The sequence below is a fragment of the Coniophora puteana genome, assembly GCF_000271625.1.
Source record: "Coniophora puteana RWD-64-598 SS2 unplaced genomic scaffold CONPUscaffold_2, whole genome shotgun sequence".
Classification (NCBI taxonomy): Eukaryota; Fungi; Basidiomycota; class Agaricomycetes; order Boletales; family Coniophoraceae; genus Coniophora; species Coniophora puteana.
Window position 1 is genome coordinate 2,382,821 of NW_006913054.1, and position 18,160 is coordinate 2,400,980.

At 53.3% G+C, this 18,160-nt stretch overlaps 8 protein-coding genes across 8 annotated transcripts; 3 read left to right on the plus strand and 5 right to left on the minus strand.

Annotated features, from left to right (window-relative positions):
- Positions 1–119: 119 nt before the first annotated feature.
- Positions 120–1,835, plus strand: CONPUDRAFT_135162 (uncharacterized protein). Its single transcript, XM_007766714.1, has 2 exons — positions 120–530; positions 607–1,835. The coding sequence occupies exons 1-2, from the start codon at positions 140–142 to the stop codon at positions 1,035–1,037; spliced, it is 822 nt and encodes a 273-aa protein (XP_007764904.1). The 5' UTR covers positions 120–139; the 3' UTR covers positions 1,038–1,835.
- Positions 1,836–2,903: 1,068 nt separating this feature from the next.
- On the minus strand, positions 2,904–4,368 carry CONPUDRAFT_80010 (GTP-binding protein ypt1). The gene is made up of 7 exons (XM_007766116.1): positions 4,218–4,368; positions 3,961–4,080; positions 3,739–3,751; positions 3,602–3,685; positions 3,421–3,551; positions 3,260–3,363; positions 2,904–3,207 (listed from the first exon to the last, which is right to left on the minus strand). The coding sequence occupies exons 1-7, from the start codon at positions 4,281–4,283 to the stop codon at positions 3,114–3,116; spliced, it is 612 nt and encodes a 203-aa protein (XP_007764306.1). The 5' UTR covers positions 4,284–4,368; the 3' UTR covers positions 2,904–3,113.
- Positions 4,369–5,162: 794 nt separating this feature from the next.
- CONPUDRAFT_118240 (acid protease) lies at positions 5,163–6,717 on the plus strand (the record flags this gene model as incomplete). The annotated part of the gene is made up of 5 exons (XM_007766715.1): positions 5,163–5,271; positions 5,331–5,517; positions 5,588–6,255; positions 6,321–6,362; positions 6,433–6,717. The coding sequence occupies exons 1-5, from the start codon at positions 5,245–5,247 to the stop codon at positions 6,715–6,717; spliced, it is 1,209 nt and encodes a 402-aa protein (XP_007764905.1). The 5' UTR covers positions 5,163–5,244.
- Positions 6,718–6,787: 70 nt separating this feature from the next.
- On the minus strand, positions 6,788–7,737 carry CONPUDRAFT_80011 (uncharacterized protein). The gene is made up of 5 exons (XM_007766117.1): positions 7,662–7,737; positions 7,590–7,607; positions 7,446–7,517; positions 7,236–7,359; positions 6,788–7,162 (listed from the first exon to the last, which is right to left on the minus strand). The coding sequence occupies exons 1-5, from the start codon at positions 7,672–7,674 to the stop codon at positions 7,000–7,002; spliced, it is 390 nt and encodes a 129-aa protein (XP_007764307.1). The 5' UTR covers positions 7,675–7,737; the 3' UTR covers positions 6,788–6,999.
- A 61-nt stretch (positions 7,738–7,798) lies between these two features.
- On the minus strand, positions 7,799–9,226 carry CONPUDRAFT_80012 (EF-hand). The gene is made up of 8 exons (XM_007766118.1): positions 8,828–9,226; positions 8,752–8,763; positions 8,658–8,698; positions 8,572–8,605; positions 8,358–8,522; positions 8,204–8,306; positions 8,096–8,150; positions 7,799–8,042 (listed from the first exon to the last, which is right to left on the minus strand). The coding sequence occupies exons 1-8, from the start codon at positions 9,102–9,104 to the stop codon at positions 8,022–8,024; spliced, it is 708 nt and encodes a 235-aa protein (XP_007764308.1). The 5' UTR covers positions 9,105–9,226; the 3' UTR covers positions 7,799–8,021.
- A 741-nt stretch (positions 9,227–9,967) lies between these two features.
- CONPUDRAFT_162612 (uncharacterized protein) lies at positions 9,968–13,280 on the minus strand. Its single transcript, XM_007766716.1, has 8 exons — positions 13,032–13,280; positions 12,878–12,967; positions 12,756–12,821; positions 12,535–12,701; positions 12,131–12,481; positions 12,052–12,077; positions 11,810–11,976; positions 9,968–11,752 (listed from the first exon to the last, which is right to left on the minus strand). The coding sequence occupies exons 1-8, from the start codon at positions 13,154–13,156 to the stop codon at positions 10,243–10,245; spliced, it is 2,502 nt and encodes an 833-aa protein (XP_007764906.1). The 5' UTR covers positions 13,157–13,280; the 3' UTR covers positions 9,968–10,242.
- A 1,572-nt stretch (positions 13,281–14,852) lies between these two features.
- CONPUDRAFT_118245 (uncharacterized protein) lies at positions 14,853–16,286 on the minus strand. The gene is made up of 4 exons (XM_007766717.1): positions 16,135–16,286; positions 15,882–15,942; positions 15,305–15,651; positions 14,853–15,072 (listed from the first exon to the last, which is right to left on the minus strand). The coding sequence occupies exons 1-4, from the start codon at positions 16,229–16,231 to the stop codon at positions 14,873–14,875; spliced, it is 705 nt and encodes a 234-aa protein (XP_007764907.1). The 5' UTR covers positions 16,232–16,286; the 3' UTR covers positions 14,853–14,872.
- A 120-nt stretch (positions 16,287–16,406) lies between these two features.
- CONPUDRAFT_141987 (HAD-like protein) lies at positions 16,407–18,128 on the plus strand. The gene is made up of 9 exons (XM_007766718.1): positions 16,407–16,788; positions 16,852–16,943; positions 17,030–17,178; positions 17,235–17,278; positions 17,341–17,413; positions 17,469–17,655; positions 17,716–17,802; positions 17,863–17,903; positions 17,955–18,128. Exons 1-9 carry the CDS (start codon positions 16,753–16,755, stop codon positions 18,053–18,055), a joined length of 810 nt encoding a protein of 269 aa, XP_007764908.1. The 5' UTR covers positions 16,407–16,752; the 3' UTR covers positions 18,056–18,128.
- Positions 18,129–18,160: the final 32 nt, after the last annotated feature.

Genomic DNA, 18,160 nt, shown 5'->3' on the forward strand with positions numbered 1-18,160 from the left:
CCTGCTCGATGCCTTTTTCCGACCTCGGCTGTCTCACTCCAGTGCCAGAACCCATCATACATATAAATCATGAACCGTCCTGCCCTTCCTCCTTCCCTTCCCCCAGCTCCTCCGTTCCAGCCAACATCCACCACCTAACATGCAGCGCTCCCTTTCCTCAGATTTCCCGCCTCTTGCCGCCTTATCTCTCTCTGACCCGAACTCGCCGCTATCATCCACAGACAGCTCATCCCTTCTATGGGACCAGCGCCACTACCCGACAAACCAGCCTCTGCCCTTTTCGAGCTCTTCGGACTGCATGTACTCGAGCCAGTATGCCAGCCCCCAGCAGCAGCCGTCGTTTCAGCAGCTGTTCCGGAGGACGATGAACCCTGCCCCTGAGTCCACTCAGCGCTTCTACCAATTCGGCGCATATGGTGGGACGTCTTCGTACTACCCCTCTGCATGGAGCTTGCACTCGCAGAATGCTGGCAAAGCGACGAGCAGCAACAGCATCCCTTCGCTCGCGCTCCACATCCCCGATCTGACATGTACGTGCATACTTTTGCTATTGCGGTTCTTGACGCCCCCGAATTTCGCTTGCTAATTATAGCCTCCGTCCCGCAGTTCCCCCCTCTCCGGCTGCCAGTAGCACGGACAGCGCCTCGTCCCTCTCGACCCCGTCCCCAGGCCCACGATCTGACCCCGTCCGTGTGGTCGCAGACGTCCCCCTTCTTGCCCCACGACCGCTCCCATACCACTCGCCCACCTTTCTCCAATTCGACCTGCTCCCCGATGTGGATGACGATCTCTCACATCCACCATACACGCACAGGCCCGCCAAGCGCAAGCGAGTAGAAGAACCCGAGTTCGACCCATTCGCCTTCGGCTTCGATGGCCCGCGCGCAGCAAAGCGTCCTGTGCACCACCACGTCAGCGAGCGCCAGCTGCACCCCATACACCCACCGATGGACTACGCCTCGATGTACCCGGCTGCCGTCGGCGGCGGCGCACACCGCATGCAGCACGCCAGCAAGCAGCGACGGAGATGGAGATAATGGTGATCAGCTGGCACACACACACATATCCGCAATCTTTGCTCCAGTCCAGTTCGCCTCGAGGCGTTCATCTCCACCGAGCGCGGTGATATCATCGCCTCCCCGCTGTACTTCTATCTGGTACTCGTCCGCGGCACAGGGCTCGCCCGGTCCTCCTTGCTGCTATGAACTTCTAGTCTGTGCAAGGGGTGATTGGGCGGGGACTCCTTCCGCTTTGCGCTGGACCCCATCCTCATGTTCCTAGTATGCAGGCCCCACTGAGACAATGGCGCACAGCACGCCTTGTCCCGTCCGTATATGCGTATCCATATCCGTACTCTAATCCAGCGCTAGGCCCAGAGTTTATCGCGGCGTCCATCAAATGTTTTTGTGTCATTCCTGTCAAATATTCTTATTCGATTCTCTGACTTCGATTGCAACGTTCCATCCATCTTCTGTTATGTCTTATTGTCGCATTTGTCCATTGTCTACACGCGCACACGTACTGCAACAACAGCCCAACCGTCTTTTTCCCGCCGCAACCCCTTCCAGCTGTGTATTATCTCTGTTACCGCGTTCCGTCGGCGCTGCACTGAGTCAATAACTTCCTTCGCATTCAATGGACCTTCTCGCATCACACGCCATCATCGTGTCGGCCCCACGCACACCATCCGCACATCCGCTTGCTTGCTTATCCGTGCTTCGAGTTATGCATCGCTTATAATCAATCATCGTAGCTAGCTGTTATTATTATTATGTTTGCTTGTCGTCATATCATACATATCTTACAGTATCATATCTGTCATCAGCCACATCACCACATATCCGCATGCGTCCGTTCCTGCACTGTGAGGATGCACTTGAAACTACATAGCACTGGAACAGTCCTCGTTCGCGTTCCTGTCCTGGTCCACATTAATCATAGTGCACCGTCCGATCGAAGGTGACTGGTGACCAGTGATTCTTCAAGGTGGCTCAGCATCTGAAAATAATATCATACGACTGTTGCCGTGCCGCGACGTGAAAAAATTTGCTCCAGTCCCCTTGACTCATATATACAGCTGTACTGCGTCCATCGAGTCGGTCGGTTCCAGATTTTGACCCTGCCCTGGTGGTTTATTATTAATGCACATCAGGCGACGTTGGACGAGTTGCAACGCTAGCTTTTTGGCTGCGCGGCGCAACTGACGAGATCGCGCACTGAGCCCACCGGTGACCGGTTTCGTGTTCTGTTGCCAGTGCAGGGTTTCGAAGCTAAGCTAAGACAAGTCTATCGTATCTATCCATGGGCCGTGGGCCGTGGACCGTGGCGCGCTCTTATTTCCGACGCAACGCCACCGAGGTTAACGCCTTCGGACGAGTCTTCGAATCAGTGATACTACATCGAACCTGATTCAAACACATGTCCTGCGCGTCTGATGAGTCAACCTCTTCGAAACAAACACACCATCGATGTCTCGGAGTCGCATGCTGCCACCGTGGAAAATTGCGCGCAAGCCCCGAAATATCAAAACGCATAGAAGAATCATAATGCACCCTTAAATCTGAGTCACAGCGTCTATCACGTTTTAGGTAGAACAATGCACGTTTATAAGTGGGGGGAGTCAGGGTAGGGTCGCCTCGTTTCATCTCCACATATATATTGCATGTCCATTGTCCATCGATGGACACTAGCATGACGCCAGAAGTGTCACCTCGGCCACGAGACCCTCGGCCTAGCTGATGCCCAGAAAGTAAAATGATTTTTGGTCTTGGTTCTGACATGTCGACAGCTCCGACGCGACACCGCCAATCAGCTGCGTCTTAGCGAGCGCCCGAGCCGTCACCGCGGCATAAAACACCCAACTGCAGCGGCCCACACCAGAGCGCATCCAACTAAGGTCGCAACCAGGATAGCATAAGAGAAACTAATAAATCGCGTAAAACAACATGTCTACCACAGCAAGGTAGTGTATAGTCGGAAATACGTATGTATAGCGCAAAAAGAGGGGTCATCCCAGGCGACGCAGGCCTCCATCGTCAACTCATTAGAAACCGCGCAGTCTAAAGAGGTAACATGGCGAGACGTTAGGAGAGAAAGGAGTGTCTGCGCCTGGTTCAGCAGCAGCCGCTGGACTGCTGCTGGACAGACTGGCCGGGCGTAATGGTAGTGGACTTGGCGCCGCCAGCGGGCGTCGAGGTGGATCCCATCCTGAACTGCAGTCGGCAAAACTCTTTGAAATTTGATAAAGTCAAGTACGCACCTGTCCTTGATCTGCTTAGCCATGGTCAAGAATGCCTGCTCGACGTTGGTGGCGTTCTTAGCAGAGGTCTCCAAGAAGGGGATGGTGAGTTGGTCGGCGAATTCCTGGCAAGATGTTAAGCGATCTAATCTTCAGGGGAAACAGTCTAGTGATAAAAGTACCTTGGCGACACTGTATTCAACCACCTTCTTGCTGGTCAAATCGGACTTGTTGCCCACAAGAAGCTTGTTGACGCCTTCCGACGCGTAGCGGTCGATCTCCTGCAGCCACTGCTTGACGTTGGAGAAGGTGTCTGAAATGACGTCAGCCAATTTAGCTTCGGTGAGGTATCAAGTTACGCACCGTTGTCCGTCACATCGTAAACGACGATGATACCATGAGCGCCGCGATAATATGAGGAGGTGATGGTACGGAAGCGCTCCTGGCCTGGGTAAAGAAAAGGTTAGGTTGCTCGATAATCCAGGGGAGGAGTAACGTACCTGCAGTGTCCCACTAAAAGGAGACGGCGGGAAATAGGTTTCAGCACATTGGGACAAGTCGATAAAAGAGAAACCGTCGGCTATAGTGGCAGGAAAGTCCGCCACAGATATGACAAGCCATGCGCACGCCAGGACGGAGTACCAGCGGCGTTGCAGGGTTGTCGCGGGGCTCGAAGCCCAACGCGCACAACGAAGCAGAAACGGTTGCGGGCGAACACTCACAATCTGCAGCTTCACGGTCTTGCCCTCGAGCTCGATAGTGCGAATCTTGAAGTCAACGCCAATCGTGGAGATGTAGCTCTCCGTGTACGTGTCGTCCGCGAAACGGAGGAGCAAGCAAGACTATATCGACGCAATCCCAAGCCAAAGTACGCATACAGAATCCGATATCGCACGCGAAAGCGCCGTCACCATCGCAGCAGGGGGCCCAAGGTCAGCCATTGATAATTGTGGTTTCGGGGAGATATGGGAGGACTCGCCTTGCCGACACCCGAGTCGCCGATGAGGAGGAGCTTGAAGAGGTAGTCGTATTCGCTGGTGTGCATGGTGGGCTCGATGGGGTCGCGGGAGGGCGGGTGGATGGGGGAGGCGTGCAGGAGAGAGCGGGTCGGTGGGGAAGGGTACGTACTTGCTCAAAGGCGGTGATTCCTGTGTGTGACAAGCACAAGTTACGCCTAGACCACCGTGACGCACGTGATGCGTGACCGCGGAACTGCCACTGCCGCCGCCACAGTGCCGTCGGCCTTCTTCCTCGGCGGCTGGCACTGCGTCCCGGAAACCCGAATTCATCTCGACGACTCGTTCTGCTATCTCGCTTGGTCTATTGTTGGGAGAGCTCTTCAAGAAAGACTCGGTCTTATGGCTGACTGCGCTGATGGGCGGTCGTTCAACTACCTACACTTGACGTGACTTTTAGTGGCGTCACAGTCTTCATGCAGTTCCGCCCGGGGTGAATGAATGTCGCCACTTGAAGACACCTCCGATCCCGAGACCGAGGCTGGAGCTCTGTGGTACCTTGACAACACATGCCGCCAAAGTCTAGCACACATCAAGCACCATGCGCAAGGAATATTGTGCTGCTATCGCTCTGTGACATCACCAAACAAGGCTGCTCTATTGTGATACGGACCGTCAGTGGGCCGACTTACCAGTCGTGCATTTGTTGGTCGCTAGCTCTACGCCGTGGTTTATCTCGCTGGTTATTCACCATGAAACAGGTCCGACGAACTGTTAACGGAGCTCACGAGCAAGGTACCGGCCAGAATACACGGATGCGCCTTCACCGGGTCAACCGCAAACCCACTCAGATACTCAGCAATGGTGCGCCTATGTACAGTAGTAATGAGTAGTGAGTAGTTCCAGGCTTTACCAAGCAGGTGACTGAATAAGATAGCGCATACCTTGTCAACGTAACGTGAGTGAGACGCACACTCTGCCGAACACTTTTACATAGGTACTCAAGACTGGTTCCTTGGATAAAGGATTGGCGGCCAAGGGTTTTGGGCTATGTTTGACACGGGATCGTCAGACCTGGTATGTGCGCGCTTGAACAAAGAGTACTGACTCGCCTGGATACAGCTGATGAGTGACAGTGGGTAGTGTCGTCAGACTGCACCTCTCCGGACTGTCAGGCTGTGCCGCGTTACTCCCCATCCTCAAAAACGCTATCAATAAGCGACCAACCGTTCCAACTGGACTACTTGTCAGGCTCCGTCTCTGGCAGAATAGGGACGGAAACTGTGGCCATCAATTCTTTCACAGTGTCAAATCAGACATTCGGTGCGTTTATAGAACTGAATACTAACCACATCACTTCTAAGCGCTGCGTTTCAATCCGCTCCTTCGGCAGCCCTTGTAACGAAAACGGACGGCCTTGATCTCGAATCGACTGGGAACTCTGGTATTCTGGGGCTCGCTTTTCCCGGCGCTTCTTCCATACCCGCGAAAGTTGGCACGACGCTTCTCGACAGCCTCTTCTCTCGCTTCGCGGATGACTCGGACCGCCTTTTCGCATACACCCTAGGGCGAAACACCAGCGACGGCCTTCTTGACGTCGATTCCTCCTTTACGATAGGCACCATCGACGATGATATCGTGCCAGACCCGAAACGCATTGCATACACAGCCGTGACGCCAGCTGGCAAAGACGACTTCGATTTCTGGAAGATGCCGCTACAGGGCATCACACTAGACGGCCAGCTCCTGCCGCTGACGCCCTCTCGCATATCCGGGGTCTCTTCGCCGATAGCTGTTCTCGACTCAGGGACGACGCTCGTCCTTGGTCCAAAGAAAGACGTGGATGCCTTCTGGTCCTCGATTGGCACGGGCGGCTCTGCCCGATATAACCAAAGCCTGCAGTTCTGGGAGGTTTTGTGCAACCGTGCTGTCGACGTTCGTTTTATTCTGGGCGACGAAAAAAGCGCGACGCATTTTCCAATTCACCCCGAAGACGTCAGCTGGGCGGACAGCGAGCAGACGACCGGCTGGTGTCTAGGCGGCATACAAGCCAACGACCGAGTAGGTTTCAGTCCACGTAGTCGCCTGCAAGTCGACGAGCGCTGATCGTGGTGAAACGCTCACAGGTCGATTCAGGCGACTGGCTTCTTGGAGATGCCTTCTTGCGGGTGACTATTTTCCTCATCCTACCCTGAGCCTTGTGCTCAATTTCGGTCACCTATTTTTTGCCCTTGCTAGAATGTCTACGTCGTGCATCAATGGGCAACATCGTCCCACCCACCCATGATCGGTCTGCTGAACCTGACAGACCCAGATCTCGCGATGCAGCAGATGCGGCATGACCGTGGACCGGATTCAGCGCCACCAATCTCAGTGCAACCCCTGCGGCAGGTCTCCGATACATCCCCAACAACGACGATTGCTTGTTCCGTGGGTGCGATCGGCGGTTTTCTTGTCGGTGCACTGGTAACATCTCTATACCGACTTCGAAAACGTTCTGTAGCACAAAAACCAAGTCTCTGAAGAAGCCGATCCCTTGCACTCCCTTTGTTCTAATTGTCCACATTATATCCCACCGGTGAGATGACCGACAAACGTGATGGAATTGTGCATGAGTAGGGAATACAACGCGCATAGATCTGACACGGAGATATATTCGAGCTATTGTCCAAGAGTAGAAAACATACATATGATCTTTGATGCGACAGAATTAAGCGGAACGTGCAGAAGGCAGAGCAATGTGGACAGGGTGCGGAATAGGATATGTGGTAGATGATTTCAATGGACTTTTTCCCAGCGCCTTGATCAATTGTGCTTGGGCGTGCCGGGTTGGATATACTGAGGCTGATAGCCGCCCTGGTATTGGGACCCACCGTAATCACCCTGCGGTCCCCAGCTGCCTTGCGGGGGTCCTTGAATCCCGGGACGTTGGAAGTTCCCTTGGGGGTGTGCCACGGGAGGCTCCCATCTGAGAAGCAGATAACGGCGCTAAGTTTGAGTCACCCAACAAAGGCATAATGGGGCAGAAGCCCGGCACTTACCCTTGTTGAGTGTCCACCTGGAGCTGGCAGATACTGCACATCCACACGTGTCGCGTCTTGAATGGTATTAGGGGCACGAAGCAGAACTCGAACCACTGTCGTGATTTCGCGGCGAACATGGAAGCTGTATTGCGGTGATGTCCAGGAGAATGGTGCGCCAATGTTAGTCATGATATGCTCGAAGTAGGCTAATGGAGGAACGTTACGGACCATTATGGCACCGGGGGCAGATGCGTCCCCCCTGGTTTTCGCCTTCGGGCTTGATCTTGGTCGGACATCCGACTGCATTTCATGTGAAGAATTAGACAACTGGTTCACAGATGCCACCCTCGAGTCAGGGGCAAGGTAACTCACCCATAATGGGGATACAAACTACGAGAACGTTATCAGACCATGTCGGGCTTCAAGAGTACCGACGGCACTTACAGATGAAGTCCATGATGTATGAATGACCTTTGCCCTCCGTAAACAACGAGGCAGATTGTGGTGGAAGAGAAAGCCGGTTGCACTGCGGAGAGCTCTGCGATTCCGGCAAGTATAAACTTGGCGTGGTGGAGTTCGGTGGCGCGGAAAGGGGCTTTAATTGCTAATTATAGCACATGTTTAGTAATATCGCCTTAGTACATCTTTTCTGATTGTCTGATTACAAGTAAACTAACAAGGTATTCACTATATTGTATCCATCCGAAAGAACAGCTCAGCTAACAGTAAACGTACAGCTTTCAAGAAAAACAAAGGTATTGATACAGGAATGGGTACCGCATACTTCTCCGATGTGCGAGGTTTTCACGGAGCTTCGAGGACAATCTACACACAGTTCAGATGTCATCGTACGTTCAAAGACAAAGAACTTGACGTACCGTCATGAAGTCCTGGTAGTTAAGAGTGGCCCAGCCGTTACGGTCCCTGTCATGCCTTCGCATACATGTGAGCAAACGTAGTGCGCTGATCAGAAACTGTGTACTTACTTCTGGAAGGCCTCCGTCAACTGCTTCACGGTCACACATGCTCTCACGAAACGATCGAACGTGATACCAGGCGGCGGACCATACGCCGATGGCGCAGCGGCAGCTACTGCCAAAATCAGCACTCACGTCAATGACAATGACCTTTGAAGCCCACAGTATTTGCGCTCGATCAAGTTGATCATCTGCGGAGACAGATCATACCCAAACGACCTGAAGGCCTCCGCCAGTTCGCGGCTCTCGATCGTGCCAGAGGCATCTCGGTCAAAATGCTTGAACACGTTCTGCCAATCGGCAATGTACTTCCAAAGACCAGCGAATTCTAGGGTGAATTAAGTTTGACCATAACGTGGTACCAGGAACGAGCTCACCATAGAAGTTGATCGTGCCGGTCCGGTCGGTATCCTGAGTGGCATAAATGTGTCGAACAGACTGACAAACCATCCATATCACTCACGAAGGTACCCATCAACATCTTGATCGTATCCAAATCGAAGTCTACAACGGGATTCTAAGCACCCAACTATCATGATCGCAGCGTCAGATCTTACGAGTCCAGTTCCCTGCGCAGAACAGGGAGATGTCAGTGTCCTGTCCCTTATCTACATCTCAATCGAAGCTGCTTACCGTTCACAAGTGCAGTCTGGAGCTCATTCACGCTAATATTGCCCGACCGGTCAGTGTCGACAGACGTGAACCACGTCCAGAGCTGGGGATCGTAGCCTGGGGGTCCGCCAGTTCCGTGCGAGTACGGGTCTGCCCCGCCGCGACGATCGCGAGACCCGCCGTAGGAGCCTTGATGATGAGCTTGATGCTGACTTTGATGCTGAGAGTGCTGGGCCGTGTAGCCTGCACTTTGCTGACGGCCAGCGCCGTATCCGGGGTTCTGAGCGTAGTAAGACATGGATGTTGTTGGTGCGTGTCAAGGAATGCTGTGGCCGCTGGTTGAGGCGCCTTAAAAGGTGTCTGTGGCTGTGCTGTTCCTCTGACTGGATCCTCCCGGCAAGCTCGGCGTTCTTTCTCGCGCAGCAAATGGAATACACAGGAGATGTAAGCTTAAGCTGTAGACAAAGCCTGGAAGGATTGCGATTAAGTAAAGACTGAGTCAAAGCTGTAGAAAGCGATACTTGCCTTGCGGCACCGTAATGAGGTCGATCCTGTCAAAGGCCTGCTCTTTGCGGACCCCCATAGACACACCCATATGGCGTCATAGACTCGGGGAGAATAACTGACATGTGGTTGATGAGTCACAACAATGACGTTACCAGAACTGGCTGCTGTCCTCGCTACGTTTACCCTGAATATATGCCAAGTGCGCGTAGAACGGTGAACACTCCGAATTCTCAGCTTCCTCCTGATCCCAAGAACCTCTATATACATCCCCAGAAGACCCTCGAGCACCTGGATGAATGGCCAGCGCTCCCACACCTTCGCATGGAAATCGCCGGCCCCGATAACAGCAAACAAGGGCATGTCCAAACTCAATCATCCGAATCATAATAATCATTATCCCTCGAGCCACAATAAGAACGCATGCCGAGCCAATGGCAAACGCCGCTTCTCCGTATAAATTAAAAATGTTTGCCGAATCAATTGAATGCCTCCGTCAGTCAGCCCGACCCGCCTCTTTATAGCGATTATAGCCCACGCCACTCGGCTTCTTGGATGAAAAAACCCCGCCTTAAATTGAACAAGGGAAAACACCTGTACGGACTTGCGGACCTGCACGCCACTCGATCAGTCTTCATCAGCCCTTTGTACTTTAGTCGGTACAACATATATTGATGGCATGCGGGTACTGGAATATTTGAGTGCGGGTAAATGCGGAATACTAATTAGTTCTCGAGAGCTAGGTATATGACAACGAAAGCGATTCAGTCCTAAACTAAAAATCCAAGAATGTGGTCCATAGAATGCAAGAATGGTACGTATTAGGCGAAAGCAAAGGAGAATGCAATGGTATAAGCAAAATTACAGCGAGAAAACACGAGGCGATGGAGCATGGATAATAAAAAAAGAATACAAGACAAGATAGCCGAGAATCAATAGAAGTTGGTAAATTGCTGACAGCTTTCCGTGCCCGCTGAAGTGGACGGCGGCGTCAGCACGGTGTTCGAAGTGGGGAACATAACGTTGGGATCGAAGAAGGCCTTCGAAGAACCCTGGCTATAGGGTGAAGACCACGGACCCTGCACAAGCACCGGCTCCGACACGATGGTGTCGTCCACATCGTATGCGAAAGGGTTGACCTCCACACCATAGGTGTCAGTGTCCAGGTTGGGTGCCCCGAGCTGGGGGTGCTTCAAGGTGGGCATAGGGAGGACGTGCGGCGAGCCCGAGCTAGTGGAGGACGAGCTCTGGCACGTCATTGAGCCGGCCGTAGTCGGCGGGGTATAAGGCGGCCACGCACAGCTGCCATCACTGACTGCGGTGTTCGGCGCGCTGTCCACATGTCCCTGGGAAGACCCAAGAGATAGCGGGGGAAGGTGCGGGCGGGATTGACCAGCGGCCGACACCAGCGCGAGGGAGACTTGCTGGTGGTATTCCGTCGGCATCGGTGGCCGCACGGCAAGGTAATCGTGGTTCTGAGAGCTAGAGTAAGTAAACCTAGCGGCCTGGTTGTGGACGGGGTCCTGAGCGTTGCACTGGCTACGACGCATACGAGCACCCCAGACGGCGTGGATGGTACGTTGGCGCATCTCACTCTGTGCGTGTGCCCATCCCAGCTGACGAAGAGCACGAAGACAGATGTCAACTCCTTCCTCGGCTTCGACATCCCAAGAAAACCCATCCTCGTTTTTAGGAAGGATCTCGCCATCGTTCTCAATATCGCCCTGAGCCAGTATAAGAGCAGCGAAGAAGATCCCGTCGCATACGAGGCCAGCCTCGTAAGCGAAAAATCCGCTGGTAGAGACCTCAAGGTGTCGGCCAACAATGGCGAGGATGCGGGGGAGCATGATGCGACAACGACGGACGGCTTGGGAGTGTAGATGCACTGTGTAAGAGTAGGTCGACGATGCTGATGACGAGCGTCGAGGCTCTGAAAAGTTGGGGCTCCCGGGAGGTGACAGGGAGAGGATGCACTTCTTCAACGACTCGCGGATGACGTTGAGACATTCAAAGATGAAGATCTGCCAGCTGCTGACGAAGCGCTCAACGTCTTCACCACGGACGAGATCCCCCATGTTGCTAGAGGCACTACGGCGAAGCTGTTCAAACTCTTCCCAGCTCTGCTCGATCTCGTCCCAAAGACGAGTGAGGGCCTCCTGGTCGACAGGGACTCCACCTTCACATCTACGCCTGGCACGAGGGCCAGTAAGGTGAACGTGGATCTCGCGGCATATACGAGCAACGGCAAGCGTGTGGGAGAAATAGTGGGATGTGATCTGGAAGACCAAGGACGCCCGAGGGTGGTCCATGCTGCTGATATGCTGGCTGATGGGAGATCCCGGGAGCGTTCCCGAGTGTGACGAGCTTGGCCGAGAGAGGGGAGACGACATGGCGTATTGAGGTGGGAGTGAGTTTTGAAAGGCGAGCAGATCATCGTCGTCGCTACATGCTTGCATCAGTGACGCTGTCGACAAGGGCAGACGCATTGAAAACACGCACAATACTAGGCGGCCGTCTCGGAGACCCTGAGTGATCGCCTCTTGCACGTTTGCGTACCAAAAGACGCGCGCACGGACGAGAGGCTCGCAAGGGATAGCATTTTCTGCCTCAGGGGACGGAGGGAAGCAGAGGGTGTGAACCTGAGCTAGGGTTGCCTCTTGCATAGCCTAGAAGTTAGACGGCAAAGGAAAGTAAAATTAATTATCAGGGGTGAGCGCATTTGATTGTTGGGATAAACGTACAATCCTCTCCATCGGGCTCAAGATGCCTAGACATAATTATCAGCCGCAGTCATGTACAAAAAGGAAGGAGCCCACGCACCTTGAGTGAGAGGGAGAATCAATAGAAGAACCCTGACGCCATCCCATGTTGGGCGACGGAGAATACCGTGGATATCAATCAGTCGCAGGGCCTCCCTGGTCATGGCGTCTGTCCTCATGGCACGAACACGGCGGTAGGAATCATCGTCTTGGCTGGTGGCTGGGTGTGTAGGGCTGATGGGTGAAGGAGGCTCAAACTCTTCGACATCGATACCGCATTCGTTGACGCCGAAGGAAGCCGCCCAGATAACGAGGAGCATAGCAATCATCTCGCCCTCGACGCCGATAGAGGAGGTTCCCTCGACATGAGCAAAGTACCTGGATGTAAATTCCGAGGGTTCAATGATAGGCCCTAGAGGAACGTGTTTAGCGCGAGCGCTACGAACGGAAACACACATGACCTACTTTGGATGTTGAAACGTCGGAAAAAGGGCGAGCGGAAAAACTCTAGGTTTAGTTGGGGTATGACACTAGGCCCAGACGTATTGATAGGAGAGGGTATTCCCACTGCCGAAGAGGTGGCGATACTACGTGACATCGGACCATCAGACGCGACTTTGCCATACACGGCCCTGTCAAAATTAACTGTGAGCCACACAAAGGATTAAGCTGAGATAAGGACGCACTCGACTTGTTGTAGACGGCGACCTCGACGAAGGTTTTTGACAGCCTTGACCTCGGCGAATTCATCGCTAAGAGAACGGGCCATGAGGAAGGGCAGGATGATGTGATGCTCGAGGCTACATACACGCATTTAATACCGCGCTCCTTGCAGTTCGAACACGACGGCAGACTTGTGGGGTCTGCCATGGCCACGTCCTTGAGGTCGCAACGAACTCTGAGAGGGGAGTCGATCGATGGATAAGGACATGGCAATGATGAGTGAAGGTCGGACGGCAAACCTTCTCATTCTGCACGCGCCGCACGCGGAGAACTGTTGCCTCGACGACTTGGGCTGGCCCGTAGCGCGCTTTGTGTACGGAGCGGAGGGGGTTGAAGACGCGTTGCGAGATGCCCTGGGGGACATTGGGAGGACGCGTCTTGGAGAGTGGGGAGGGGTGGGGAGGGAGGAGAGGAATGACGGAACGTGCCAACAGGGCAGCGTATTTGAGCGGATGGCTTTGTACGGCAATAGACGATGGAAATCTCATTTGAACGATTTGGCAGTTGACGTCGATGACCGGCAATTCGATGGGCTTGACCAAACTGGCACAGCATGAAACAGGTTCCCGCATCCAAGACCCAAAACAGATCCGGCAAAAGACACGAGAAAAGCGGATGTCGTAACTCGAAGTCGATCCTTGGGAATTCCTTGGGCCCCGATATTGCGGGTCCTTGACAGCTCGCTTAGCGGGGCAAAGATCCAATCTCGTTCGCCTGCCATTTTCGATCCCTCCATCGTTTCTCTATCTTCCTCTCTCTACACCATGGCTAAAACACCGTATGCCCTCGTATATGCCACAGGAACTCTCGGCAGAATGTCCTACCTTGTCACAGCCGCGACCTCACCCCGCAACGTTCAGCCCTTGTTTTACCCTAATCGAGATCCCCACCGGCAGAATTACAATACGAACATAGGCACGCCACGCACCTTTCCTACCTCCGAGACGGTCAATGGGTCTGGCAATACCCGGATTCCAGAATGTCAACACCCCACCATGCATGAGCCACCAATAGCCGCATCGAAACGTTATCCCGGCGCGGCATTTGCGGCTTGTTCTTGCCATATAAACAAGTGTGCTTCGCGAGAACGTCCGCATTGTCACCTTAATAGCCAGATCGTCCTACCGATTTGGACGCCCACCTAGCTCACTTGTCGGCTTTGATCGTGATACACACATCCTCGCGGGAGCACCCCATGACCTCCATTTCATTAAATGATGCAATCCACCTGCCTTGAAATCCTCCGTCACGTTCCAGACTTTCAAACATGCGTTTTCCTCTGCAGAAAACACAACATGTACTGGCGTGTGCTCCAGCATCTAAGTGCATCATTGTCGAGCAAGCTCTAGAATAAAGTTAGCCTAGAAATCGAACCGTGGATTCATGGGGCTCGAAAAATGAATGAATAGATCAAACCCCGTCCTCGGGTCTTCTTGAGCGCTTGTCGAGATACCCAATGAGCCGACAGATATCCACTGTGATGATCTTCGCCAGCTCTCCGGCGGCGCCCAGACAAACGTGAGTATCCGTCACGTTCTCTTGGTTGGCGAGGCCTCGTGTAGTCTCAGACACGTTTTCGCATGAGAAGCAGCAAATTGCTAGGATGTACGTCGCCTAGAGGGCAACATGCACAGACGACAAGGAAAATAACGACATTGGAGGAGGCGTCGCATCATTCCACACGAGTGCCCGATTAGGAAAATATTAGCACAGCTTTAGGAATTTGCAGCGTTCCGGAGAAGAGCGTACATGCTTCCTTATTTCGTTCTCGATCAACCACTCAACTTGTTCCGCGGACCCTGACGGGACAAATGAAGTGTCCGGACGCGCCACATGTCCCTCCCTTCAATCAATTACACCCGTGGGGGATATTCGCCAACTTATGTCTCGGGTTGACAGCCAACCCTTGAATTTTGCAAGACACAGCGACTCGTCACCATTTGACTTTACGTGTGTGCGCGCGCCTAACAGTCGCTTGCCGATCCGACACAGGTTGAACCTTGTGGATGTCTAAGGAATAAGCAGACGTTGTAAGTGGACAGGACGGATACAAATGTTGGTCTGTCAATACTGTCATCCGTCAGTGAAGCTCCAACCCTGCTTTCTTCAGAGCCCGTCGCAACTCTCCGACAGTCTTCTGCTCTGGGTTCAGCCGCCTATCCCGCGCCATCTTCTCAACGTCGACCCCATATTCATCCACAAGGCGATCAAGATAGGTCTTCTCGCCAGATGATGTATGGCGCATAGTCCGTGATCCCGATTTTGCGAGTAATTCGAGAGCTGGGGTGGAATCGTGTCAGTGAGGAAATCGACGCTATGGGAGTTCCGCATCGATCGCGGAAAATGGGCTCCGTGGGCATTACGGACGCATCCAAGTAAAAGCGCAACCGCCCGGGTTCGCCGACCCAGCAATCTGCGCCAGCACATATCATTGGGCTCCTCGCGCGCCAGGGACAGCGATTGGTGGGATCCCACCCAATGATGCTGTAAAGGATGTAAAGGATCCGCTTACCATCAACTACACTCGTTGTGGAGCCAGTGCCCAGACCGGAGGCCGAGTGGCTCACCCACTTATCGGCGACCTCGTCGTCGATCTGCGCCTCCGGAAGGGCATCATCGTCCTCGTCCATTTTTGCCCCCGTATCACCGTTGTCCTCTTCCGGAAGCTCAATCCGGAGGACATTGCCATCCTCGTCCCGGACTATTCTTCCGAATCCCCTTCGTAGCTTGTCATCTGATGATGGGGCCGGGCGGGCTTCTTCGATTTCTGGCACCTTCGACTGTCCACGGACGAGCTCCTTCTCCACACCGCCCGATTGCAGCGGATTCAATGAGCTCTGGAGGCCAAGCGCCGCGTAACTGCACAAGTTGGACAATAGACAGTCAGCAAATCAGAAGTGACGGGCTCTTTGAGATCATATGGAAGAGTTCGCGCCCGCTCCGAGTCGGGACTTCGTGATGGGAGGCGTGGGTGAATGCGCCTCGTCCGAGACAGGGTACTCGAGCAGAAGCTAGAGCAGCGCCAAGAGGTGACAGGCCGACAAAATTGAAAGAGAAACAGGGACGTAGGTGTCTTTACTGATACTGACTTCTGTCGAACGGTCTTTGATTTGTCCCATGAATCCTGGAGGATTTTGGGTCCGCGGATCGCTGCAAAACCGAGAGGCACAGGGAGATCAGTAAGACTGTCTTAAATTTTCCTTCACGGACCAGCAGAACTCCCGCGACACACATCCAGGGGGACGGCGCCTCAGGCCTCAATCTAATCCATCACCCTCAAGTAGTATGTATGCACGGAATGGGGGTCTGCAGGGTTCCTGGGCAATCGTATGTAAGACTTGCCTGGCATCTTTTTCTGCATCTTTTTCGCGCGTCTCGCATGGTTCACGGGCTTATATGAGGAGGACTTGCTCTTTCGCCTTTGCCGTGGGTTCGCCATCGTGTATTAGCAGGTCTGGATGGCACTGGTGTTGTGTGCTTGCGCTGAAGCTTTTGGGCTGAAGACAGGAGCAGTGTGATGTTTTTGGAACTCAGCTTCACTAATGAATAGCATTGCTCCCGCGCCCGGTAAGCAAGTGCCCGTGGTTCCGCTCAGGGGACGCTACAAGGCCATGCACGTTTACATACGGGTATGTTACATACCTATGCAGTAGTAACCACGACCTCCGACGACCGCTCTTGCTCTGCTACCTCCTCAGCCTCGTCTCGATATCCTAACGCGCTCTGCTCATACGCCACGGAACGCTCATAGGGACCTCCAATTCCGATCATATTAGCCTCTCTGCCGCCGGCCCACGCTGATTGCTCGGTTCACGACAATACGACTCCTCGAACGCCGCTTTTCTAAATCGGAAACCTGACACCTATAGTAGGAGCCCCCACGCGAACAAAAGGACACTCCTAGTACTAGAAGGCCACATACCCAAGCCCGATCACGATCGCAAACTTTCACGTCCTCTCATGACCTCCCCACACCTCAAGGCCGTCATCTTTGACGTACGTGCTCCCCCGCCGTCTCTTCTGGCGCATCCGTCTTGACAGAACGGAACCGTACGGCAGATTGGAGGCGTCGTCTGCCAGAGCCCCTTTGTGGCAATCGCACAATACGAGCGCGAAAAGGGCCTGCCCCCAAACTATCTCAACGTGTCCATGTGCGTCCCCGCCGATATGAATTCATTCGTTCACCCCCCCTGCAATCGGAGCTAACGTATCCCGGATACCGTCCTTGGGCTTGCAGTAGCGGACGGGGCTCGGCAGGCGCATGGCAGAAATTTGAACGCGGCCAGCTTCCGCTCCTTGAGTTTTACAAGGCTTTTGGCGCCGACTTGTCAGATACCGTAAGCGGGAACGCATGGTATGCAAGTTATTGCAAACGGAAAGGCATTTGTAAGTCAGATTCGTTGTGGAGCATGAGCGAGCTATACTTAATCATGCTTTCGAAGCCTGTCCACCGCTCCCAGTCACGCTGAGTGTGGATGGCCGTGAGGTAGGCCTCGAGTCCTCCGATAGGCAGGATTGTGTCTCAGGGATAATCAATAATGCATTCAGCTCTTTGGTCGCATGATGCATCAGTCAGTCCAGTATGACATGCACGTTCTTCGAGCCATGGAGCGGCTACGCGGTAAGTCGTGTCATAATGACAGGGCATGTCATAGGTTTTGACGTGCGTGGTTTAGCATCCGGGCGGTGGAAGCTGATTGCTCTCACGAACAACTTCAGCAAGCACAACGTCTCTGCGGATGGAGTAGAGGCAGCGATACCAGAGTCAGAGCTCCAATTCCTGGGCTGGCATGATGGTGCTGTCCCGAGCCATCTGCGTGATCTATTTGATGACTTCTGTGACTCGAGCACCCTTGGCGTTCGGTATTTGCTACAACTCCAACCAGCTTTCTGGTATAGGCTTGCTAACGAATTCTTCTGAAGGAAACCTGATCCAGAAATATACCTGATTGCATGCAATAGAAATGGAATCAAGCCATCGGAAGCCATTTTTCTAGATGACATAGGAGCGTACGTGCTCTGCCTTATTTTTTAAGCCAGGCTATTATTGACAATCGTTTGTCCTATCAGCAATTTAAAGACAGCGAGAAAGCTGGGGATGGAAACAATCCGTGAGCGCCCAACCATGCCAAACGTCAGGCAACCAACTTATGGTTTCGCAGATGTTCCTATTGGACGCACTCTTCACGCTGTCAAGCAACTCGAAAGCAAACTAGATATTGATCTTACAACCTCGGATGATATACCAAGAGCGAAGCTTTAGCTTGTAGTTTTGATTACCCATTCAAGTTTAGAGCATTGATAGTGGATTCGCAATTCAAAGGGCGTGCCCTAATATTATTGCCAGAGATGCAGGGTAGCTGGTGTG